At 33.6% G+C, this 25029-nt stretch overlaps 11 protein-coding genes across 11 annotated transcripts; 6 read left to right on the forward strand and 5 right to left on the reverse strand.

The window, feature by feature from the left end:
* Positions 1-337: 337 nt before the first annotated feature.
* On the forward strand, positions 338-724 carry MRP17 (mitochondrial 37S ribosomal protein bS6m; the record flags this gene model as incomplete). Its single annotated transcript, XM_004182156.1, has 1 exon — positions 338-724. The coding sequence occupies one exon, from the start codon at positions 338-340 to the stop codon at positions 722-724; it is 387 nt and encodes a 128-aa protein (XP_004182204.1).
* A 1319-nt stretch (positions 725-2043) lies between these two features.
* TBLA0I00210 (uncharacterized protein) lies at positions 2044-2727 on the forward strand (the record flags this gene model as incomplete). Its single annotated transcript, XM_004182157.1, has 1 exon — positions 2044-2727. The coding sequence occupies one exon, from the start codon at positions 2044-2046 to the stop codon at positions 2725-2727; it is 684 nt and encodes a 227-aa protein (XP_004182205.1).
* Positions 2728-3507: 780 nt separating this feature from the next.
* Positions 3508-4236, reverse strand: CDC8 (bifunctional thymidylate/uridylate kinase; the record flags this gene model as incomplete). The annotated part of the gene is made up of 1 exon (XM_004182158.1): positions 3508-4236. The coding sequence occupies one exon, from the start codon at positions 4234-4236 to the stop codon at positions 3508-3510; it is 729 nt and encodes a 242-aa protein (XP_004182206.1).
* A 371-nt stretch (positions 4237-4607) lies between these two features.
* TBLA0I00230 (60S ribosomal protein eL14) lies at positions 4608-5024 on the reverse strand (the record flags this gene model as incomplete). The annotated part of the gene is made up of 1 exon (XM_004182159.1): positions 4608-5024. The coding sequence occupies one exon, from the start codon at positions 5022-5024 to the stop codon at positions 4608-4610; it is 417 nt and encodes a 138-aa protein (XP_004182207.1).
* A 2104-nt stretch (positions 5025-7128) lies between these two features.
* Positions 7129-8559, forward strand: TBLA0I00240 (TLC domain-containing protein; the record flags this gene model as incomplete). The annotated part of the gene is made up of 1 exon (XM_004182160.1): positions 7129-8559. One exon carries the CDS (start codon positions 7129-7131, stop codon positions 8557-8559), a length of 1431 nt encoding a protein of 476 aa, XP_004182208.1.
* A 415-nt stretch (positions 8560-8974) lies between these two features.
* MRP4 (mitochondrial 37S ribosomal protein uS2m) lies at positions 8975-10234 on the reverse strand (the record flags this gene model as incomplete). Its single annotated transcript, XM_004182161.1, has 1 exon — positions 8975-10234. One exon carries the CDS (start codon positions 10232-10234, stop codon positions 8975-8977), a length of 1260 nt encoding a protein of 419 aa, XP_004182209.1.
* A 216-nt stretch (positions 10235-10450) lies between these two features.
* SHU1 (Shu1p) lies at positions 10451-11023 on the forward strand (the record flags this gene model as incomplete). The annotated part of the gene is made up of 1 exon (XM_004182162.1): positions 10451-11023. One exon carries the CDS (start codon positions 10451-10453, stop codon positions 11021-11023), a length of 573 nt encoding a protein of 190 aa, XP_004182210.1.
* A 539-nt stretch (positions 11024-11562) lies between these two features.
* On the forward strand, positions 11563-16491 carry UFD4 (putative ubiquitin-protein ligase UFD4; the record flags this gene model as incomplete). The annotated part of the gene is made up of 1 exon (XM_004182163.1): positions 11563-16491. The coding sequence occupies one exon, from the start codon at positions 11563-11565 to the stop codon at positions 16489-16491; it is 4929 nt and encodes a 1642-aa protein (XP_004182211.1).
* Positions 16492-17314: 823 nt separating this feature from the next.
* Positions 17315-21265, forward strand: STE20 (mitogen-activated protein kinase kinase kinase kinase STE20; the record flags this gene model as incomplete). The annotated part of the gene is made up of 1 exon (XM_004182164.1): positions 17315-21265. One exon carries the CDS (start codon positions 17315-17317, stop codon positions 21263-21265), a length of 3951 nt encoding a protein of 1316 aa, XP_004182212.1.
* Positions 21266-21421: 156 nt separating this feature from the next.
* Positions 21422-22714, reverse strand: CUE2 (Cue2p; the record flags this gene model as incomplete). Its single annotated transcript, XM_004182165.1, has 1 exon — positions 21422-22714. The coding sequence occupies one exon, from the start codon at positions 22712-22714 to the stop codon at positions 21422-21424; it is 1293 nt and encodes a 430-aa protein (XP_004182213.1).
* Positions 22715-23121: 407 nt separating this feature from the next.
* On the reverse strand, positions 23122-24642 carry YAP3 (Yap3p; the record flags this gene model as incomplete). The annotated part of the gene is made up of 1 exon (XM_004182166.1): positions 23122-24642. One exon carries the CDS (start codon positions 24640-24642, stop codon positions 23122-23124), a length of 1521 nt encoding a protein of 506 aa, XP_004182214.1.
* Between the last annotated feature and the right edge of the window lie 387 nt (positions 24643-25029).

Consider the following 25029-nt stretch of genomic DNA (forward strand, 5'->3'; position numbering starts at 1 on the left):
AATAATTTTAAGTATGCTCTTGCAACATTTTCCAATCTTTATTTTTAATATTGCACCACTATATGTATCAAGCTTTTACCCCTGCTATACAGTATTAATTTTCACCCGGACAATTTGAATTCTAACGTTAGATTTGAATTATTTAGCGAAAATGAATGAAAAATAAAGGAAAAATATATATAAAACATATGTACAATTGCAAAGTAACCCAAAAGCATCTTAAGGTAATATAAAAAACAAGACGCATTAATTTGTAGCACATTTCTAATTTTTACTGCATCAGAAGATACTTAACGTTAAGCGATATTATCTAAATCACAACTGAGGGGAACAAAAAATGTTATATGAATTATTAACGATAAGCCGTATTACCCATCCTTCTGCGTTAAATCAAGAAGCCAAAGAAATAGCTAAGATGGTTGGTAAATTGGTAATTGAAAATAGGGGTGTTGTCCGTAATGTATTTCCCCTAGGCTATAGAAACTTGCCAAAAATTATAAAGAAGGATCAAGAAAAACACTTTAGAGGGTTTAATACTTTGATGCTATTTGACGCATCACCAGCTGTACAATCACAAATACATCGTATCATAAAGAAAGATCCCCGCATTATTAGGTCTAGTATTATATCAGTGAGTACAAAAAAGAGTCTTGATGTGGCTACATCGTATGAAAAAGCTTATGGGAAGAAAACCATATTAGAAAGGAATTCTGAATACTTATAATAGATGGAACGATACTAAATATTCCCAATAACAAAACGATTTTACCTACATTAGAAGTTGTTTCTTAAGGAATGAGCTGGCGAAAATAGCCGTTCCGCTAGAGCCATGTAAATAGAAAAGCCTGCTATAAGCTTACACCCCTAATCATTTATACTTTCTACATATCTACCTTTGTATTGCATATCACTTAACTGCATTTATAATATTCTTGATCAAATGTATAACTACTTTTTATACTTCAATTGAGAGTTACATTCATATAGATTATCCTATATCTCTATAACATGACACTAATATATTTTTGGTATAAAGTATTTAAGTATAATATAGCTAAACTAATTTAGAATCCAATATCTAATTACAAAACGTGCAAGGCCTAATCTTAAATTCATAAGACTTATATAACATAGCTATACTTTATCTAGGTCATTGTAGCCATAATTGATAATTAAATTTTGAAGTTATAATAAATTAAATTGTAAAGTTAACTTTTTTCGTAAGTAAACTTTCCAAGATTCCCTAAGATGACCTTTATTCAATGCTTGAGAGCAACTCAAAACTAGAAAGTTTTAAGCCCAAATATTATTCAAGTGCTAAAACGAAATTAGTTTTGGTATTGTTTAACTATTAGTGGATAATATAATAAACAAATATATTAATTAAACTATCCGTTTAAAACTTTAAATCTCTCAATTTAAAATCCACAAATAAGGTAAAACAAAGAGGCTTTAGTCTCATGAAGGGTAATTTCAATTTTGATAAGTAAAAGAACTTACTTTTTAACTAGAATTATAAATGATCTTTTTCTTGTATAGAATTCCCTCATAAATAATTAGGTTCCAATCTTTAATACAAATAATTATGTTCGTTTTAAATTATTGCTTCCAAATGCAAATAGTAAAAAAATATAAAAGACACATTATATTGAACTACTAAGTTTCAAAAATACATTATTATACTTGAAAGTGTGAATCAATATATCACTATGGAATAATTAATGTTTAAGCCTATATTTTACTTTAGATATATTATGTAAATAAATCAGCCTCATTACTACGTAATAACTTAAACATTTGTGACCGCAGTTTCATTATGGACATCGGCGTTATTATACCAAAAATATCTGTCGGACACTGAATTGAAAATTTCCTATTACGTAAGAAAAATTCCAAGGGTTGCTTTCAACCATTGTTAGAATATGCTTATATAAAGAGGATGAAAGTATTTGGAACATTCCAGTATGATTTCGTCACTAAACAGAGTTTATATATTTATTCGCCAGTATTTCAATTCAATCAGATACAAAAAATACTAAAAAAATGTCCTTATTAAAAGTAGCAATCATTGGTGCCAATGGTAAGGTTGGTAGACTATTAATTAACAGGCTTAAGGCTTATCCTTCAAAATTTGATATACCATTAGCAATTGTCAGAACTAAAGAACAGAAGGAATATTTTGAACAAGAGGTGGGTGTAAAGGCTTCGTTAACAAGTATCGAGGATTGTACTGTCGATGAATTAACCGTTGCTATTAAAGGATATGATGCTGTTGTGTTTTCTGCTGGGGCTGGGGGTAGGGGAATTGAAAGAATTTTTACTGTTGACTTAGAAGGCTGTAGAAAGGCCATGGAAGCTTGTGAGAAGATCCATATTTCAAGATTTTTGGTTGTTTCAGCTGTTAAAGCTGATGTTCGTTCTTTCTGGTGGAATACTGGGTTGCGTAATTACTATATTGCAAAAAGCGCTGCAGACGAGATCACGAAAAATTCTAAATTAGATTTTACAATTTTACAGCCTGGATGGTTAGGAACTGATAAAGGTACTGGTAGATTTCAGCCACTTGATAGATTTGAAGAAAAATCGCCAAATAATTACGCAATTGAAAGAGAAGATGTTGCTGAAGCTTTAGAATATTCTATTTTAAATCCAAAACTAACCGCAAGAAAGGTTATCCCATTAGCCAATGGGGATAAACCAATTGACTTTGTATTTAAACATATGTAAAAAAAATAATTTCAAATAGCTCACACATTTAAGTTTAAATTTATGAACACCAGATGCTTACTTTAATTCTCTCATAGAATTTTCATCGTGAAATAATGAAGATGGGATTTTAGTAACAGTGTAGAGACAATATTCGGCCGATAATACTCGGCCGAACCATATCATGCATTCTCCGAAACTTCCCAAAATGGAACAATGATTTTAACAGTTTGAATATAAATAAAAAAGTTACAATAATGGTTAGGTATTTGCAAATGTACATAAAATAATGAAATTAATACTTTGGGTAACGTTGGAATCTTTGATATGTAAAATAAACCGTTTTAACGAAATATTTACGCGAGCATTTAAGCAAAGTAACAAAGTAGAAGTGAGCTCAGACGTTTATATAAGACAAAACATACTAATATCGAGATCAATGATACAGAGTGCTACCTGGAACAAAGGCCCTACTTCGGTCAAAAAAAATTAAAAGTAGTGAAGTTTCCTAGTTCTAATATAGAATTTTCAGAATTGGTTAGTTTATCAGTTCGAAATATTATAAATATGATCAACAATTAGATAGAATTGCATAAAATAATTGAAATATACACAATTAGTGTGAATGATATCATAAACCTAATTAAATACTCGGTAAAAAATAGGGTGATTTCCCAAAGAACATTAAACACTTTAGTAAATAGTAAGATACCGATTGATGAATTCGTCAAGAGTATTTAGAATGTAAAACATTAATATGTGCTACATTACAACGTAGGCATTTCACAGAAGTTGCCCTTTCTAAAAATATTTATAATCATCAGTTACTAATTTAAAATCATTAACACAATTAGTAATTTCTTTAAAAACAGTAGGGATATCCTTATCGATAACATTAACTTTTAATAATGTTGTAATTCCATCACTGGAAGTATACATATTTGAAGTTGTTGCCGATGATGACTTTGTATAATCCTTAAAAAAGTAATTAAATACGATATCAAACTTAGCTTTCACTTTTAGCTGGAAGTCCGATTTTTCGTATCTTTCTGCACCAAAGCCAGACCTATTATTTATTTGATTTGAAGTGGAGATGTCCGAGTCAGTAGTTAAAAAAATAGTCAAGTCAGGTTTAATTAGACCAATATCAGGGCTCAAACACCAATCGAAGTCCATCCTCTCAGTATCTTTTGCTAGAGAATATGCTATACCGGAAAACACATATCTATCCAATAGTACATCATTTCCCTTCTGTAAGCTTGATTTAATCTGCTCAGTTAGTTCCCATCTATTCGAAGAAAATAACAAATGAATTGATTGATCTGGTAATTTGAAAGATTTATCAACTAGATAATTATTGATCAATTTGCCGATTGGAGTGGACCTCTCTGGAAATTTAATCAATTCACATCTTTTACTAGAACTACTCTGATCTCCTTGCAAATTTAAGTATTTTAATAAAGCTTCTGACTGAGTAGTTTTGCCTGTTCTATCCAACCCTTCAAATAATATTAGTCTTCCTCTTGTCATTTTGTATTGGTATTTGATTTTTACAATTAATTGTAGACTCGGTATTTTTTTTGATAGGAATATGCGATTTGGGCTCCTATTAATACTTACAACCCTAGTGAAACCAAGCCTTGAATGGACTCCCATGAAATATAAATAGATTACATATAACAAAAGAAAAATAAACATCAAATGTTGAAAAGTCATTTTGGCTACTATAATTAAAAAGTTATTTGAATTTTTTTTATTGCTTGATAAACTATATTGAGTTAACTAATTTTAAAAATCGGTTTGAATGTACGTATTAAATGAATTGCATATTTATAATTTTAAATATATGTATATATATATTATGGATTAAAAAAGAATAGTATAGGTAATAATCAAATCATTTAAGCCTTAGCCAAAGCTTTCTTAACAACGAACCTCTTTTGTTTTCTTAAGACCATAACTTGGAATCTTTGGAAGTCGGATAAAGAAGCTCTAGTTTCACGTTGAGCAATCTTCTTAGCCCAGTTAGTGTTGGCCCATTTTTCGGAAACCTTAGCGGCAGTCCATTCCTTGGAAACAACAGTGGTTCTAGCACCTCTTGGTAAAGAGAAAGTCAATTGAGTTAAAACAACGTCACCCAAGTTAATAGCTTGACGTGGGACACCAGTAGATGGACCATCAATCAAGACCTTCTTTTGGTTAATAATTTCAACAATAGCAGCCAACTTACCGGAGTATTCACCGTTGTTGATTAAAACAACACGGCCAACTTCAACTAATCTCCAGTTTGAGGCTTTGACAATAGAATCAGTGGACATATTTGCTGGGTTTATCTTCGTTAAATATAACTTTGATCCAAGGAAAAAATAATAGACAAACTGTTCTAAAAAATCTAAATTTTTTTCTAATATTCAACTAATTAACTACTAGATCGTTATCACTAACGCTAACTAACATTACCACAACCTGTACAAGATTTCATAGCCATTGGGTATTAATTTTTCACTAATTTCCCATGAGACCGACCACCCCATGTTGAGAATGGGTATAATGGAAACTATTTTCAGAAAGAAACTATCTCTTACAGGAGGAGAATAGTTGCTTAGGAGGAAGCCAGAGCAAGAGTTGCGTCAGCTTGCTTGTGCTTGAGACCAGACAGAAAATTTTCAACAGAAGCCTTCTTGGGTAGAAGGAGACTCCTTCTGGGTATAGGCCGAGGGTGTCTGGATGAGTGAGCAGGGAACAAACTTAGTGGGAGGAATGCGCTCTAGGATGCGGAGAGTAGTCCAAATTGGGGATGAAATTTCACTTGCCGTTACAAGTGAAAAAAAATTTCAGAGGAAACTCTAAGAAAATAGAATATACCAATCAACAAGAAACTGTCCTCTAGTGACGCAAACAAAAATATGGGGCTCTCAAGGCCTTGCCGCCCAGCCCCTATTCTCCGTGGAGCTGACCATTCTCTGCTCGCTACTAATATTACTATTACTACTATTGACGATTGATCTTCCTACCATCATTATTGTGATGTGCATACACAAACCTAAAGCTAACTAGTTGAGAGTTGGGTATTTTATTATCGCGTTACTATCTGCTGATATCGAACCCCTATTCGTCTTCTTACTCGATATGGATGTTTTTCCTTCGTTGGCAGTATTTTGTTCTTTAAACACTCTCTTGTTTCGGCAGTTAAGTCTGTTTAATCGACGAATGCTTCTGTAATTGAATTTTCACCCAATTGCTAACTTTTTTGGTTGGTACTATTATTACTGGCACTCTTGCGTTTGCTTCTGTCTTGCATATTACTTTCTTCAGGAATTTCACGTCATTTTCTCTATGCTAAGGAATCTCTTTAATATGCAATATGCACCTCGACTTACGTCTTATTACAATAGGAGTTTCCTGCTAAATGATCAATTACTGTGTTAGTGTGGCAGGTCACTGATTATCGTTAGTGTACAATGTTTTGGGAAATTGGGATAGTCCCTATTCAATGAACTTGTCTATTCTACAGTCCAATCAGCACGGGCACTATTGACACCGCTAAAACTTACGCAAAATACTTGTATTATGCTATTTACTTATTCTACTTATCTTCTGTGTGTGGTTGGATCACAGTTATTCGTGCTTCCACCAACAAGAACAACTAGCAAATGATCCAAAAGTGTCAATCAGATACAGACATCAATCCATTTTGCAAGTTATTCTTTTTTTTTTTTTTTTTTTTTTTACTGTTAACTGCTCGTAAGTATACTTGTGAATGCATATGCATACACACACACACACATATACATATATATATAGTTCTTTTTGGGCTGGCACATTTCGTAATATTTTTTGTAAACTTTCGAATTGCGTTGCAGTCAAAAGTTAGATTAGCATTACCTACAAGCAGTTATTTACCAAGCACTTTCAATTTAACTGGTATTTTCCTAGTACTCAACAATAGCAGCAGCACTCTTTACTTTGTTTTTATCTCTTATTACTTTCTGATTTTGTTGTACTCTAACTCGCCAATTTCTGTCTAATTTCTTCTTTGCTTTTCAATTGCTTTCCATTGTTTTTTTTCCTAAAATTATAGCTGAACAGAAAAAAATAAACATTTTACTAGAAAACAAAATAAAAACATATCGTCCATTTTAACTTGCGAATAGAAGAAATCTTTATATTTCATTACTAGAACATAGAAATAAAACAGACGGAACGCTAGACATACTGATTGACATATTACACGTTTTCAATAACAAATCAATATCACTTAAATATTATTTGTTTATTTAATATTTTTTCTTTTTTTTATGCAATTCATCTATTGAATTTTTCTTTCTTTTTTGTCCATTGTTTTAACTTTATTTCGAAGACAAGAATTCCTCCTAATATTTAAAGAATACAAACCTTATAGTCCTTATCATCAGCTCTATAATGACAGAAGATACAGATTCTCCAACCCCTCTGAAACCAATATCCTCAAGCAATAGCAATCGTTTAAAGTCTAAAAATTCATCAAACCTTCAACCTCCTATTAACAATTTAATCTCCACCAGAACTGCTAGATCTCCTTCATTGGGTAATATGGATTTAGGCGACACAGTTCGTGGATTAGCTACTATGAATGAAACTAAAGAAGGAAGAATTGCCTACAAAGGAGAGAATAAAAAATTATCTGAGACTTCTAAAGGTGATTTAGATTTAATCAAAAAAGTTTATTTAACATATGAAGAAATTACTTATAGACATATTTGGCTAAATCCACTATTAATACTGGTGTTTGTCTATTTAATGTATTTTACTTCTGGAAACAGAACTGAATCAAATCCATTACATCAATTTGTTGCAATCTCTTATAAAGTTCCGAACGTTGATGCATATGGGAAAGGTATAAAGGATTTATCTTTTATTTTTTTCTACATGATTTTTTTCACTTTCCTAAGAGAATTTTTAATGGAAGTTATTATTAAGCCAATGACATATAGATGGAACATCACTTCTGAACATAGAAGAAAAAGAATGATGGAACAAGTCTATTCAATCATTTATTATGGGTTTTCTGGCCCTTTTGGCCTTTACATAATGTATCATTCCGATCTTTGGTTATTTGAAACAAAAACTATGTATAGAACTTATCCAGATCTTACAAATACAGGTCTTTACAAAATCTTTTATTTGGGCCAAGCTTCGTTTTGGGCTCAACAAGCATGTGTTCTAGTTCTACAGTTAGAAAAACCAAGAAAGGATCATAAAGAATTAGTATTCCACCATATTGTTACATTACTATTAATTTGGTCTTCATACGTTTTCCACTTCACTAAAATGGGCCTTGCAGTTTATATTACCATGGATGTGTCCGATTTCTTTTTAGCTTTATCAAAGACCTTGAACTATTTAGACTCAAGTCTGACTGTACCTATGTTTTTAGTATTCGCTAGTTCATGGGTATATTTAAGACATTACGTGAATATTAAAATCCTATGGTCTGTATTAACTCAATTCCGTACTGAAGGAAACTATATTTTAAATTACGCCACTCAACAATATAAGTGCTGGATCTCACTACCCATCGTGTTTGTTTTAATTTCAGCATTACAATTAGTTAATCTTTATTGGTTCTTCTTAATTCTAAAGATTGTGTATAACGTCACTTATAAGGGTATTGTCAAGGATGCTAGATCTGATGAAGAAGGTGGCGAAGATGAAGATGAAGATGAAGATGAAGAAGAAGATGAAGAGGAAGAAGACGATAAAGGTAAAGATAGTAAACCAGCTATTAATATAACACCTGCTCTAACTACAGGCTCAAAAGCATCTTCAACTTCTGCTACAGTTTCTAAACCAAAATTAAAGGTTGAAAATTAAAAATGGAACTCTCACGAAAAAAACAAAATAAAATAAAACATTAAACGCCATCATATTATATGACAACAAAAACATTAAAAAACCATAACAATAATAATAAATTATATAAAATTTTGCAAAAAATGGCCTTAGAAAAATCCAGCAATAATTGATCCAATGTAGATCTAATATTCTTGTACCTTTGTAGCAACTCCCTCTATGTACAAGTATTTCTTTTTTATCTAATTAATCAGAACTTTATATAACTCAAGTCATTTTTACTTTCTTAGTTTTGCTTAAATGATTAAAATTAATTTAGTTATATATGACTATTTACAGTTAGATTATTTATTTGGGAAAATGCATCTATGTACGAATATGTGTATTTATGAAATGACATTGATATATGTCTGCTGATATAAAAATATAACTGTGATTACTGTAATCCTGAGGTGAGAACACCAACTAGCATGGAAAGAGATCTAAAAGAGTCATCGTTACCGGGAATTGGGTAGGTGACCAAGCTTGATTCACAATCTGTATCAATTATACCGATACTTGGGATTCTACATTTCATTGCTTCTCTTAGTGCAATTTTGTTTTCATTTGGATTTAAAACAACAATTAAATCAGGCTTAATAATTTCAGAATCTGTTATGATCTTTTGAGTTAAGTTACCACCATTTTCAGTAATAACAATACGTTCCCAATTATTTGAAATTTCAGTTGGATTTGTCAAAGTCCCTGGTATCCATCTATTTGTTACAATATAAGCATTTTTTAATCTATTTGAAACATTCTTCAATATTTCTTTATGATCATTCCTTGTACCAATAAATAATATAATTCCATTTTTCAAGTTAATTTTTGACAAAATTGTATGTGCTCTCTTTAAACTAATCAAAGTTTTATTTAAATCAATAATATTTAAGCCCATATAAGTACCCATTATGAAGCGTTTATTTGATGGGTTTATAATCGATTTTGATTGACCCAAATGAACATTAGCATTAAATAAATCTTTGATAGTTAAATTTTGAATGTTAATCGGATTGGTTAAATTCATCCGTGGATTGTAAACATTTTTAATGGTTGCACCAAGCCTAGCTGTTGATCTTGAATGCTTCAACTGTCTTAAGAATAATTCTTGCTTTGTATATGGCTTATCATATTGAGAAGGTTCTAAAAATGGGAAATTATTTAGGGTATCGTTGACTCCAACAGAACTTTGAGAATACATATTATCAATTGATTGAGCTCTTGTTGTGGAGTCGTCATTGGTCAATAATTCATATTCATCCATAGTCCTGAACAAATCATTTTTGTTAGAAAAATCATCAAAAAATTTTAAAAGCTCAGTTTTTAATTTTGTATCCAGTTCAGGATTATTTTTCGTTATTGAATCTGGCATACCTTCCAGCTGTTTTTCAATTTCTTCACTAGGGGTCATTTTCAATCGATTAATATATCTTCTAATCTTATCATTTTCTTGCTTTTGATTAATAACAAACATATCATCTTTTTCAATTATCTCATTTTCAAAAGCTGCATTAGGGGAGTTTTCTGTGATATTTGGCGTATTGGAAGTTGACGCAGTTGTGGAGGAGGAAGAAATACTGTTAAATCTTCTTGGAATAGAAGTAACTAGTGGTTGTCTCTTAAGAATTGAAACTACTACTCTATTCAGTACAGCCATAATTGTTAGGGTTCTGCGTACTAAGTTTATTTCTTATTTGTTTATTTTTATTAATCGCTTGTGTGTGTGTTTTTTTTATATGAAGTTAGTTTTAAAATTGAAATAGGTGAGTGCCTTTTTTCTGAAAGTCGGATTACATTTTTGAAAACAGATTTTAACTATAGAAAGGCAATATTGAGCAAAACTTGAGGTAATCTTAGCACCTTCTCAAGTAGCATGAATATTGGTACCCGATTCCAAACCATAGAGTTAGCCATAAAACATACGCTTCTTAAAGAAAATGGAAAAACTCTAATTATCACTGCAGGGCAGTCTCCAAGAGAATATATAGAACAAGAAATTCCTTCAAATCGAAGGAAAAAAGACAGTCCCAGAAATGATAGCAATTCCAATATTCCTAGCGATATATATTTTGGAAGTATCTGGTCTATTGTCCAATCTACAGACAATGTTGGTGTACTGTTCTTAGATAAAGTGCAATATATTTTTTTATATTTGACCCAACTGGCATCTGTTTCGAAAGATGCGTTGAAGTATGATACATTGATCGTATTTGGCTTGGATTCCCTACTCATGGAATTTACAACTACTATACCAACAAACAAAGATGATGAGAATACTCTAAATAAAGTAGAATATCTACGATATGCCAACCTAATACTAGGGACGATAAGCCAATTAGCAACCAATGGCATAGATGTCATATTGGTTCCATTCGAAAAGAACCAAAATATGGCGCATACTAAAATTATATCTCGTTTAATTGAATACTGGAACACACTTTACTAAATTCAACGTTGTGCTGCAATATCTCTGCATATATATATATATATATAATTATTCACATGTTGAAGTGTCTTAAACTCGGGAATTAATGGCACAGCCATCGGAGCTGGCACAATCCGAAAAGCCGTTTTGCATATTTAAGACAGGCCGCCTGGATGGCATTGATAATTACTGGATATACAGAGAAGATATATAGAAAAAAAAGTGGAACTTTCCTACAGACAAACAGGAGGGTATTGGGGTTATCAGTGCGAGTGAAATACTTTATAGACAGATCACAAGTCCACTGTTTACAATCAAGATATATATACAGATATATACATACTGCACTGGTTCTATCTGGTAGCAGCACTTTGCGGAAGGCATTGTGTTAATTTAATAATCCAATCGAAAACTTAATTAGAAAGTAACGGTACTGCAAGCCATGCAATCTTCATCTAATTTTCATGATGATCGCCATGACCATGAAGATAATGATTCAATGACCAATTCCTCCATTGATTATGACAGCGAAGATCAACATTTACATGACAGTGATTTAGATGAGGCTGATAGAACAGCATGATGATGATGATGATGATGATGATGATGATGATGATGGAATCCATGATGAAGACGAGGATGAAGATATGGGTGGCGAAATCAACTCTAATTCTATATTGTTACATGATCTGTTAAATTCTTTTGCAAATTCTGCAGGGCACGGTGATGTAGGCTCTAATCCGACTATTACTAATAATGATACTAATGGTGTGCCATTAGGTGGCAATAGAACTTTGCCGGATATATTATCCATGTTCACTTCGTCAAATGGTAATCCGTTTGGTGGTATTGGTGGAGTGCGTGCCGGTAATAGCTTTGGTGGCAATTCAAGATTTAATAAATTGATTGATAATTTGGCACTTACTAATCCTAATTTTGATCCCTACATTGCTATGGAATCATTGAGAGACTTAGCTGAAAATTTATTATTGACAAACAATTATTTGATTGACCGATTATTTAATTTAAATGCTCTAATTAACAATATTATATCCATTCTAGACTCTCCAGTTCTCATGGATCACATGGAGTTGCAATTAATGGCATGTAGGTGTATCTATAATTTATTTGAAGTTACTCCAGAGATAATTTCTGTTACAATAAAAAAGCATACGAACCTTTGTCCAATTTTACTGTCAAAGCTGAACTCAATTAATTATATTGATTTGGCCGAACAAGTATTGGAATTATTGGAATTAATTTCAAGAGTAACTCCCTTGGAGTTATTAAAATTACCTGAATTATATTCTTGCCTTTCGTTCATTGATTTTTTCACTATCCACTCTCAAAGAAAGGCTATTTCAATTGTGTCAAATTCATTGTCAGCTTCTTCCAATATTAACAATTTTAATCATCAGAGCCCACTAGTCAATAACATCAAACATCTAATTAATATTATTCAACCTATTTTCTTAAATAATTCTGATGACTTTGTTTTGAATAGACTAATTTTATCCTTTTATGGGGTTTGCAATCGAAACTTATTGTCATCTTTAAGTAAAGGAGAGTCCGATGCTCCAAATAATGATAATTTATTATTATTAAATGTTGATACAATTAAGAAGTTAATTAATTTAATCTCACTAAATGATATTAATCTATCAATCAAATTGAAAACTCTTAGCATCATTTCAAGTTTAATTGAGTATAATATCGAATTATCGAAATCATTAATTGACTTGATAGATTTACCAAATTTAATTATTAAATGTTTAACTAATTATTCAAAGTCTAAACATTCAAAGTTACATGAGACCTTAATGTTTGTCCCAAAGATTTTATTAAAAAATATTTCAAGATTAGTTATGATGCTATTACCATCAACGGATAACTTTAATTCTAATTCAAAATCAAAATCCATTTTAAATAAAAAATTCTCAATAACTTTGCATAAGAAAAATTCATTCCAATTCAATAATTTAAAATTTTATAATGATATGATACCAATTCTAACAGAAATTTATTTAAACTCAATTGATTATGATATACGTAAGTTTACATTGACTTCTTTAACAAGAATAATTCCAAATTTACCAAAAAAATTTGATATCTCTACTCTCAAGAACTATTACTTAAATGTTATCAGTACAGCTTTGTCAACTTACACTTCAAACACGTTGGATACAAATACTATAGAATTAAATATCAATTGCATTCAATCAAAAAATTTATTATTTATTTTGATTTTATTAGACTGGTTATTAGATAAATATCCAAATGAATTTTTATTCTCTTTAAAAAGGGAGGGGGTATTAGAAATCTTAAATTCTCTTTCTGCTACTTTTGAAAAATCGCTTGGGAAAATTAATGGTACTATACTTGATAGTGAACTTCAGATTGATGATGATAATGATGAAACTAATAATTTTAATGCAGGCTCCATGAATGATAGTGAAAAAATGGATGATGAATCTGATACTAACATGGAACGAAGTTCAAATATAAACGAAATATCGGAATATGAAGATGAGGACATTGATGATGAAGAATTTGACCCGACTGATGATTTAGATATTCCGACTCATATTGAACCACGTTTGATTGTTTTTAAACTGTTTAAAACTTTTTCTAATAAAGAAATAGATGAAATGATTAATATAATATTGGCACGATTAACAAAGATATTTAAAAAAGGTGATAAAAATGATATTAACAATAATTTTTCTAATTCTAATTCTCAAATTTTAAAAGATATTGAAAACCTGCATTCGAATATTGAATACCTGACAAAACATGTATTGAATTATAACGACGCATTAAAAAATGATTTTAATATTGAATTTTGGTCTAATATTTGGACAAACTTAAAAATATCGATGTTTAACAAGAATTTTAAAATTTCCAGTTTCGAGTTAATTTCTACAAATTTAGTCAATATTATTGTTGACATATTTGAGAAATACTCTAATTATGCAATGGTACATACAACATTTTTAAATGTGTTTCAAAATAATGATGGAATTGATAATCATGTGGAAAATGATTTAAAGAAATTAATAGAGTTATTACAAAATTCATTATCTAGAATTGAACAGTTTAATATCATAACATGTGGTATTCCAAATGATACGAGTAGTAATCATTCTCTTTCATCTACAAGTATTGCTGGTGGTAACAGTGATAGTACAAGAACACGGTCCACCTCAAGTTTTATAAATAGTATCAATGGGAATATTGATCATACCGAAGATAAAAGTAGTACAGGAGTATCTTCTCTAGGAAAGCAGATGAAAGTTCGTTTGGAATATAATGGTAGCTCTGAAAACATAAAGAATTCTAATTTGAAATCATTTGTTGTTTCAATACATTGCATCTCATCAATAAAATCATTAAGTGATTTTTTAAAACACCAAATCATGCTATCAAGATTCTTAGATACATTTTCTACGAATTCTTCCCATCCATTTAACTATGAAGAAGAAGAAGAAGATCATGATCATGATCATGATGATTCTAGTAATGAACATCCTACTGAGAATCCCTTTGAATTTAGTATCAATGACACAAAGATTAGTTTAAATGATACAGTATTTGGTGCATGTTATAAACAATACATTGACAATGAAAATAGAACCTCTAATCTAGACTTAGCTTCTAATAATAGCAATAATAGCATTCATCCCAAGGATATATCTAACTTATGGAATGAAATACCTACCATCCAGTATAGAAGAACCAAGAAAAATGATCAATTTGCAAATGATAGTTCTGCAAGTTCCTTTTCTACTTCAACATCCACTACAACTACAACTTTAGCTTCGACAACTATTGGAACACCTTTATCATCGCATCAGACACAATTAAGTTCTATGTATTCATTAAAGAATATTGATATCACTATTATGAATAAAATAAATCCATCTATCAGATCTATATTAAAGTTACTGAACTTAATTTCCACATGGAATGATACTACCAAAGTATTAGCCAACGAATTATTCATTAATTCTAAATTAAGTGCTAAATTGTCAAGACAATTAGAAGAACCATTGATTATTGCAAGTGGTATATTACCTAATTGGTTATTATATTTAACCATGAATTATCCATTCTTATTTCCATTTGAAATCAGATATATACTATTACAATATACATCATTTGGATATGGTAGATTAATTCAATCGTGGCTAAATAAAAATAAAATGCTATTAAATAATGGAAATGGAAGTACTGGGAATAATGAAGATGAGAATGGGAATGGGAATATGGTTTCTAATAGTAATAACTCGAACAATATCAATAACATACATGCTAATGAACAATTGCAACGACTAGGAAGATTGGCAAGGCATAAATTACGTTTATCAAGAAAAACGTTATTTTTGAGTGCTTTGAAAATATTAAATAAATATGGTTCTTCCACAAGTATATTAGAAATGGAATATCAAAATGAAGTAGGTACAGGTACTGGACCTACATTGGAGTTTTATGCTAATGTATCAAGAGAGTTTGCTAAGAAATCATTGAACATGTGGAGAGATCAAAATTCTGGAAAAGAAGATGAATTTGAAAGTCCATATATAATAGACTCCTTGTTCCCCAAGCCCTTGAATCCGAAGAATATGAACGTTGAACGGGTAATTGAATTGTTTAAATACCTTGGTATATTCATTGCTCGTTCTATGATAGATAATCGAATTTTAGATTTTCGTTTTAACCCGGCTTTCTTCGAAATCTGTCAGAAATATAGCAAAAACTATCAAGATCCCAATGATTCAGATAATAAGACAAGATTTCAATTAGTCGAACTTATTGATAACCAAGTCTTTAAAACGTTAAAATATTTAGAAACAAATTCTGAAAATGACTTATTGTTGAAAGAACTGACATTAACTTTCGTCTTTCCAGGTAGTGATTTAGAATTGATTCCAAACGGTAATGAAGTCTATGTGGACAGTACCAACGTTAAGCAATATATTGATCTACTTCTTGGCCAAATGATCGGTTCTGGTATATCGAAACAAGTTGAATCTTTTATTGAGGGGTTTTCTGAAGTTTTCCAATTTTCTAGTCTTCAGATGCTGACATCATATGAATTGACCAATATTTTCGGATGTTTTGAAGAAGATTGGAATGAAAAGACATTGTTCACATATATTAATGCTGAACACGGATATACACTGGATTCCCCTACAATTCATGACTTGATTAAGGTCATGTGCAATTTAGATGAAACACAAAGAAGAAAATTCGTCCAGTTTCTGACTGGCGCTCCTAAACTTCCGATTGGAGGCTTTAAAAGTCTAAACCCACGACTCACTGTGGTTTTGAAACATGCAGAGGATGGATTGAAACCCGATCAATGCCTGCCCAGTGTCATGACATGTAGGAACTATCTGAAATTACCTAAGTATAGCACCTTTGATGTGATGCGCTCACGCATCCTGCAAGCCATCGACGAGGGCTCCGGTGCCTTCTTGTTATCATGAACTGCCCATTATATATATATAGCCTATATAGCCTGCTCTAATTGTACAGTCCTACTGAACACTTACCGTCAATAAGACCACATGTAAATCACGTAGATCCCTGGTGCGATCACCATCACGGCGCACGGCAACACGTGATATTGGCTTTAAAACTCGCGGGTAACCCCGCCGCTCCAGATAGTTCACAGAAAATTACCGTTTCCAGTTCCGCGCATTCCGCAACAAGAAACGGCGAGCAGCGGTCTGCAAATTACTACATTGCCAATTTACGTGTCTGGTACCACACTCTCCACTCACTCCACGTTTAAAGGCTCCAGAGAGCATGGATCTGCAACCAGAGAGAGACACACAGCCTATAGCCAAGAACAGGTCACTGGAACAGGAGTTGAGCTAGACAACAAGCAATCGTAACACGATCACAACTACAGATTAGCCCGACTGCTAAAGTTAAGAGAAAGGACAACATAATATACTACATCACATCAAACCCATATTAGACAAGATTGAGCCGTGAAAGGAGAAAGAATTTACGACCTCGAAGAAACATACAACTAAAGAGGCAACTTATCCATCAGTCACAAAGACACACACGTATATATACCTGGGCGAGGCTAGATATCGATTGGTACTTCTGTAGACATATTCAAGAGAAGGACAACTAAAGGACAAACAAAGGGGGAAAAAAAATAAAGATTTGCAAATTGACTCTACTATTCTTTATTTATTAATTTTTTTTTTGTTTCAATTGGTTTAGTAATTACTTACTTTGATTAAATAAATAATTGCAACTACATTATACCACTAAACAACATACTTAACAAAGATGAGTGATCCGCAGCATAACGGTACTGATGACGGTTATGATAAAGTACTAGGCCTTCTTGGTGGTGATCCCAGAGAAGAGCTAGATATCCAAAATGAAATGGATGCCATTAGACACTATAATCAAGATCCGGCAGATTATTCGGGTGGAACTAGCCCTGGTGACCAAAATATTAATCTTTCGTTTGATTTACCTAGAGCTACAGCCAGTTTAAATGTAAATGGGTTGAAAGAAACTAATATAACTAATACTAGAGAAGATACAAACACACTTCCGGATACACAAGCTACCATGCTGAATACAGATCTAAGTGACTATAAATCGATGGATCCAAAACATTCGGTAGAGGATCTGTCGTTGAATATTGATTTGCATTTAAATTCTAATTCCACCACAAACACGGATTTAAACACTGATACAGATACAGACTTGTTGAATAATCACCAACAGAAGAAAATTGTAATTACTGGAGCCTCTGCAAATACAACTCATCCAATAATTTCAAGTACACTTTCAAATACAAATTCAATATCCAATTCAATAATAAATAATAATAATGGGATTTACTTGGATGACCCAATCCAATTTACTAGAATATCATCTACATCTATGGTGAATGAGAGCTCTTCGGTGCCACCGTCTCCTTCATCATCTGCTTCTCTTTCAGCATCATCTTCCTCTGCTAATACAGATACTGATGACGAATACCATCATCATACCCATTCAAAGGAAAATAAAACGATAAAGATTAATCATTCTCATACCACATCTATTGATAATACTATTACAAGTAATAACATTCAAGCTGATTCCTCATATGCTAACGTGAAAAAGAAATATATTGATGTTAAAACTCCAAATAATAGTAATAATATTTCGAATTCTTTTAATACCACTCTAGATTATGATGATGAGGAGTTAGCAGATGATTTCGATAATGAGCTTTCTATGTTAAATAATATCAGTACTGATAATTCTGGTAATGGTAATAATTCCATGGGGCTATCTTCTTCATATTATCAAGATAATACAAATATGAATAATTTCAGATCTTCAACTCCTGTAGACCATAGCACCACAAATCCTAGTAGTAATAGTACAAATAATAATAATAATGCTACAAAATTACATAGTCGTAGTTCTTCTATGTCATTAATTAAAGAAAAATTAAACATAACCAATACAAATAATTCTAGTAGCAATAACAATAGATTTTCTCATTCAAAACATAGCTCTATGTCTTCATCTATTTCAAATGTCAAGATTGAAACTAATTTCAACAGACATACCAGATCTTCGTTATCAATTTCGGGCCCAGTTTCCATATCAGGCTCTCCTTCGAGGTCTGCGTCTAATTCATTTTCTAAAAATAATAATTTTAATAATAACAATAATAATTGCAGTACCGGAAGTGGAACTTCAAGAAATGTTAATAATTCTCCTTCTAGATCTATGTCAAACTCTTTTTCAAGAAATAATAGTAATAATAATTTGAAAATTTCCACTCCTACACTACATCAAAGTCCCAAATTACAAATTAATATAACTTCCGCGTCTAATAGTAATAGTAATAATAACGATATGGGATCCACTACAACATCATCTACAAATAATATTAGATATAATGTGAGTCCGTCAATGTCTGGTATGAAAAATAGTATATCAAGTACAAATACTTTAAAAAAAATGCCAAAATCAAATAGCCCAAAACCTCCACACGTGCCAAGATCAAATTCCTCTCCAAGCTATAATATATCTTCATCATCATCTTCTTCAACTTCTTCATCACCATCTACTAATGGTAGTAATAATGGTAATGTTAAAAGGAAAAGTGGAGGTAATAGAATGAAAGGTGTGTTTTCTTCATTTGTTCAAAATATGAAAAGAAATCCACAACCTGAAAAGAAAAAACAGCCTACTAATTATTTAAATTATAAAAATAATTCTAGTAATAATAGTTCGAATAGTATAAGTGGTAATAGTAATAGAAGTAGTAATCACAGCAATAATAGTAATAGAAATAGTCCTAGTAGTTATTCAAAAACTTCAATTAAAATTTCAACTCCATATAATGCAAAGCATATTCATCATGTTGGTATTGATAGAAACACTGGTGAGTATACAGGTCTACCAGATGAATGGGAAAAATTATTAACATCAAGTGGTATTACAAGGAAAGAACAAAAGGAGAATATGCAAGCAGTTATGGATATTGTTAAATTCTATCAAGAAGCCACTGAAACAAGCGGAGAGGATAAAGTTTTCAAGACTTTTAATGTTAATAATTCAATATCAACTATACCTTCCACTCAATCGTTTAGAACTCCGTCAACTTCAAACAATAACAAATTTGAAAATTATAATGATTCTCCTTCATTTAGTATGGGTCAGCAAACCCCTCAAAGCCATAGTATGAGAAATGTAACTCCAAGTTTCAGTGGTAGAAATTCTCCAATTGGAAATATAACAATTTCTTCAAGTGATGTTTCCAGTCATACTTCTGCTGAAAAATATATTCCAACAAGACCAGCACCAAAACCTCCTACTCAATCCTCTTCTGCTAATAAGATACCTAGACACCCATTAGCCTCAAATAATAGTAGTAATAATAATATATCTTCTCATTCAAAAGGTTCGTCACAATCTTCTCCCATATCAATGGTTATTAAAAATACATCTCCAATGCCTAGAGCATCAACTATTTCAAGAGCTGCTACTATAAAAAAGGAAGAACAACCATTACCTCCTTTACCTACTGAAAGGAAATCTGAAGAAAATGAAGATAATTTGATATCTGATGCGAAAGTTGAAAATGTAACACTAGCACCTCCAAGAGTAGATGAAAAAAATACTACAATACCAATAGAAGTTTCAAAAGTGGAGATATCAGATGAAAAAACTGTACCAGTACAAAACATTCCACCAATTCCAAAGACTCATGCTATCTCTAATGAAGATATAATAAGAAAGCCCAAGACCATTTCTCCAGAACGAAAAAGAGAAGAAAGAGAAAAGAAAATGAAACAATTATATGCTAAATTACATGAAATATGTTCCAGTGGAGATCCAAGTAAAGTTTATAGAAATTTAGTGAAAATTGGTCAAGGTGCATCTGGTGGTGTTTACACTGCATATGAAGTGGGTACTAATGCATCAGTTGCAGTTAAACAGATGAATTTAGAAAAGCAACCTAAAACAGAATTAATTATTAATGAAATTATTGTTATGAAAGAAAGTAAACATAAAAATATAGTTAATTTTATTGATTCTTATTTATTAAAAGGTGATTTATGGGTTGTTATGGAATACATGGAAGGTGGTTCTTTAACAGATGTTGTTACTCATTGTATTTTAACTGAAGGTCAAATTGGTGCAGTTTGTCGAGAAACTTTAAATGGGTTAAAATTTTTGCATTCTAAAGGTGTGATTCATAGAGATATTAAATCAGATAATATTTTATTATCTATGCAAGGTGATATTAAATTAACTGATTTTGGATTCTGTGCACAAATCAATGAAGTTCATTTAAAGAGAACAACAATGGTTGGTACACCATATTGGATGGCACCAGAAGTTGTTTCGAGGAAAGAATATGGTCCAAAAGTTGATATTTGGTCACTTGGTATAATGATTATTGAAATGATTGAAGGTGAACCTCCATATTTAAATGAAACTCCATTAAGAGCATTATATTTAATTGCCACCAACGGTACACCTGAATTAAAGGAACCTGAAAAACTAAGTTCTATATTACACAACTTCTTAGATGCTTGTTTGAAAGTTGATCCTGAAGTTAGAGCTACGGCTACGGAATTATTAGAAACAGAACTTATAACTGAAGTAGCATCCGAAAATATATCTTTGGCCCCATTAGTTAAAGTAGCAAGAATGAAAAAAATTGCAGAAGGTATTAATGAAGAAGATGACGATGAGGTTAATGAAGATGATTAAACCCCCGTTAACATCAATAAAGTAGTTTTTTTTTTGTTTTTTGTTTTTTATGTATTTTTTTTTTTTATAATTGGTTATTGGTCCTTAGATTTATATAGAGATGTATATATAATATCTATTTTATTTACGTATATTACAAACTCTCTTGAGAGTGATTTATCTTTGAATTTTTTTACCTTGAACAATAAATAAAGAAGGTTGTTCCTCATAAACGTAATGGTTTTGTTCTAAAAATTTTTGGACTTGAATCCTAACTTTTGAAATGCCACCCACACTATGAAGACCTCTTCCTGTTATAATTGTAATTGGAGAGACATATTTTACTAATGAGCCCGATTTATCTGAATGTAATTCTCTCTCTAACATTTCTTCATCCCACCATTTTGGTAAAGATGATTGTAAAATATTTTTGACTTGATTTGGTAAAAACCCATGGAAATCGATTTTCCCGTTATCAAATAAATCATTGCTAATGTCTGTATTTGATGTAGTAGGCGACGACAGTGTTGAAGCAGGAGATTTATAACGTGTTGGTGAAGATTTGATTTTAGCGTTTGTTGTAACGATATGTGATAGATATAATTTTTTACGAGAATTATCAATTGGATGCAATTGTTTTTCAAATGGGCCAACTTCTTTCGAAGGGTATGTTTGTAATTCATTATTATTTTCAACGACAAGAAGACACACCATTAATACTTTATCTATATCTCCACAGAAAAATACAAAGGAATTCTTCAAAAAAACAGGACTAACGGAACGTAAATTATGATCACCTTGAATGATATCCAATAATTTCGAATACTCCAATGGATTGAAGACATAAGGATGATTAAGAATATTTTTCACTTCTGTTGTTCTTTTGTCTTGACGGGGGGTGGTGGTGGTATTAGTTTTTTTATTTAAATAGGCAAACCCATTTGAAGTTTGAACTCTTCCTCGTATATGGGATGTGTTTGGTTTGTTGTATATGGAAGATTCGGACTTGCTTTTGGTTACACCCGGATGCTGAGAGGCAATTTTGGTTTGGAGATAATTATAATCGAACGAATTGATGATTGAAATTATAGCCAACACGGCATTCAAACCGTTTTGGTGGAGATATTTTCTTGCGAAATGATCTTTCACGCCTGTATATTGAACAACTTGGTTGATGTTATTTCTTGTGTTTTGCCAAACGGAAGGGGAGGAGGAGTTTTCGCTCTGCAATATATTTGAGACGTTTTCATCCAAAGTGAAACTTGGGTTGTACAGGCTTGCCAGGGTCTCGTGTGGGGTGTCGGGGAATATGCTTGTGAGAAGCTCACGGTCGGTTAGCGTTGTGGTGGGATTTGTATCATTTAAAAGAATGGCAGATGCCAGTTGGGTGTCTCCGTTGGCGTCGTCGAGGGCCTGCTGCAGTGTTTGTAGCGGTTTATCAGGGAAAACATCTTGTAATAGATCTATCATTGTGATGCTGCATTACGGGGCTTTGCCAAGTTGAGGGGAGGGTCAATTAAAATACCGTTTCAAGACATGAAAAAGAAAAAATATTTTTGTTTATTGTTTCAAACACGGTGGTATTTACATTTTCCATAGTTAAAATAATTTGGGCGAGCGGTGCGGGGCGAGAAATCGGTGAGTAACGTTTGAGAAGCGGTGCAAAAAAAAGTGGCGGCAACGCGGAAAACGGTTTCCTAGATAGTAAAAGGTAAAGAAAGGGTCTTGTTGTGCAATATATCAATAAATAAATAAATACGCGTATGTGTGTGGGTGTGTTTATATATGGATAATAAAAAAAACTAAATACGGGGGGGGGTGGGAATATATGAGAATGCAAAGTTGTAAGTGTGTTGTGTGGTGCGCAGTGCAGGGTGTTAGAATTTGATGGAATCTATTGATTGTTTTAAATATTCGTCAATGACAGTTTTCGGATAGACGTAGTTGAAGGAGTTTTGGTGCGGGTTGTTGTTGTCCCATTCCTTGAGTCTTCGCATGACGTCCATGATGATTGTGTTTCTTGTTTCGTAAACGTTCAATACGTTTGACTTGGTGTTGTCTAATTTCAAGTTTTTATTTTCCGACAGTTTCTTGTGGAGGTAATCCCATACGGCTTGGATGGGGAGCATTATATTTTCTGCGACGGTGGCGCCGTTTCTATTAATGGGGATTGACATCTGAGGGGGTGCTGGTGCCTGGGCCTGGGCCTGGGCCTGGGCCGGGGCCGGCGTAGTAGGTTGCACGGGAGATTGCATTTGGGCTTGCATCGGGGTTTGTATGTGATTCTGCATGGGTTTCATATTGTCAAAGGGATTGATAAACGCCGGGTACGAGTTGTGATGTAAGTACGGCTGATGGTGGTAGATACTGTCGTTTTTCTTCAGCAGGAGTCTATTCTCCGCGTTGATCTCCATGTTCAGCCGTCTAAGTTCCTCGATCTTCCGCTCCAGCGCCTCTTTGTCCCTTTCGCTCTGTTCCAGTTTCTTCTCCAGCTCCTTTAGCTTGGCCTCTTTCCTTTCACGGAACGCCTTCTGCGCGGCTCTGTTCTGGGCCTTTTTCTTGGCTTTGATCTTTTCCTCCACACTCTCTGTATCTTTCACCTCGGAGCTGCAAGGGTCCTGTAGGGGCAAGGGCACGGGCACAGGAGGCTCGTAGGAATGCGACAGAGATTTCTTGTGGACTCTATTTTCCTGGTGGAGAGAATACTTTCTTCCACCGTTGGCATGGGAACCCCCCAGGGCGGTATCGCTGAACACAGAACACCTTCTAGGATCGTTGTTTGGCAGCTGGGGCTGCAGTTGTAATTGCGCGGGAATATCTTGAAAGACCGACGCGGAGACGTTGCCGCCCAGAGGCCCGCCCAGAGATTGTGGCTGCTGCTGCTGCTGCTGCTGTGGAGGTCTTTCGGTGGTGGGGCTGATGCCGGCCATAAAGAGCAAGTTCTCGGAGCCCATGGAGAAGGAGTTCGACTTCATGGGAGGACGCGAAAAGGGCGACGGTGGGTTTCCCTGGCTGGTGCCGCCAAACGTGTTGGTGCTAAACGAGCCTGGGTTTTGCCATTCCGAGTCGGCAGACAGAGCATAGATGGAACTGTTACGAGTATGGCTACTGGGATTCTCGGTGGAAAAAATATCACAGCCCAATGGATCGTCCGGGTCGCGAGGCGCAGTGCTGCGAGGGCTGTTGCTGTAGGAGGGAGCAGAGGCGCTGGGATTGGGCAGCTGGGCAGGCAGAGTGGAAAGGTCGGTGGAGATGGGAAGGGTAGAGCGGTTCTTGTTTAATGAACGTGGAGGGGTTTGCAGTGCTGCTGCTGGCGTTTGGGTTTGCAGCAGGGTCGGCGCTCTCACGTGCAGGCGAGTCGGCCAAGGCCGCATAGTACAGTGAGCTGACGGCAGCATGGTCGAGGGCTGTGGTGGGCTTGTTCTGCGGGCTGTGGAAGGTCAGCATGGCAAGGGATGGTGGTAGACGGCAGATGGACGTTGGGCAGAGGCCAGTGGGGCGTGGTGCAGGCTGGCGGCGGCGCAGAGTGGGCGGCTTTTGTATGCAGAATCTCGGGGCGATGCGGCGAAATCTGCAGGGGCGAGGGGGCAGGGGCGATCTCCAGGGGCAGTGGACTAGGCCTGCACTCGCACGCCAGCCTAGGCAGGGACTCCGGGCAGCAAGTGCAGGCAGGGCGCTGTGTATGATGTCCCCAGGCAGAAACTCCCAGGCAGCAGCACATACTGACACAGGCAAAAAATCAGCCATTCCGATATGCGCGGAAATTCTGCGGCTGCCCGGGCCGT

This window comes from Henningerozyma blattae, chromosome 9, assembly GCF_000315915.1.
Source record: "Henningerozyma blattae CBS 6284 chromosome 9, complete genome".
NCBI classification, from domain to species: Eukaryota; Fungi; Ascomycota; class Saccharomycetes; order Saccharomycetales; family Saccharomycetaceae; genus Henningerozyma; species Henningerozyma blattae.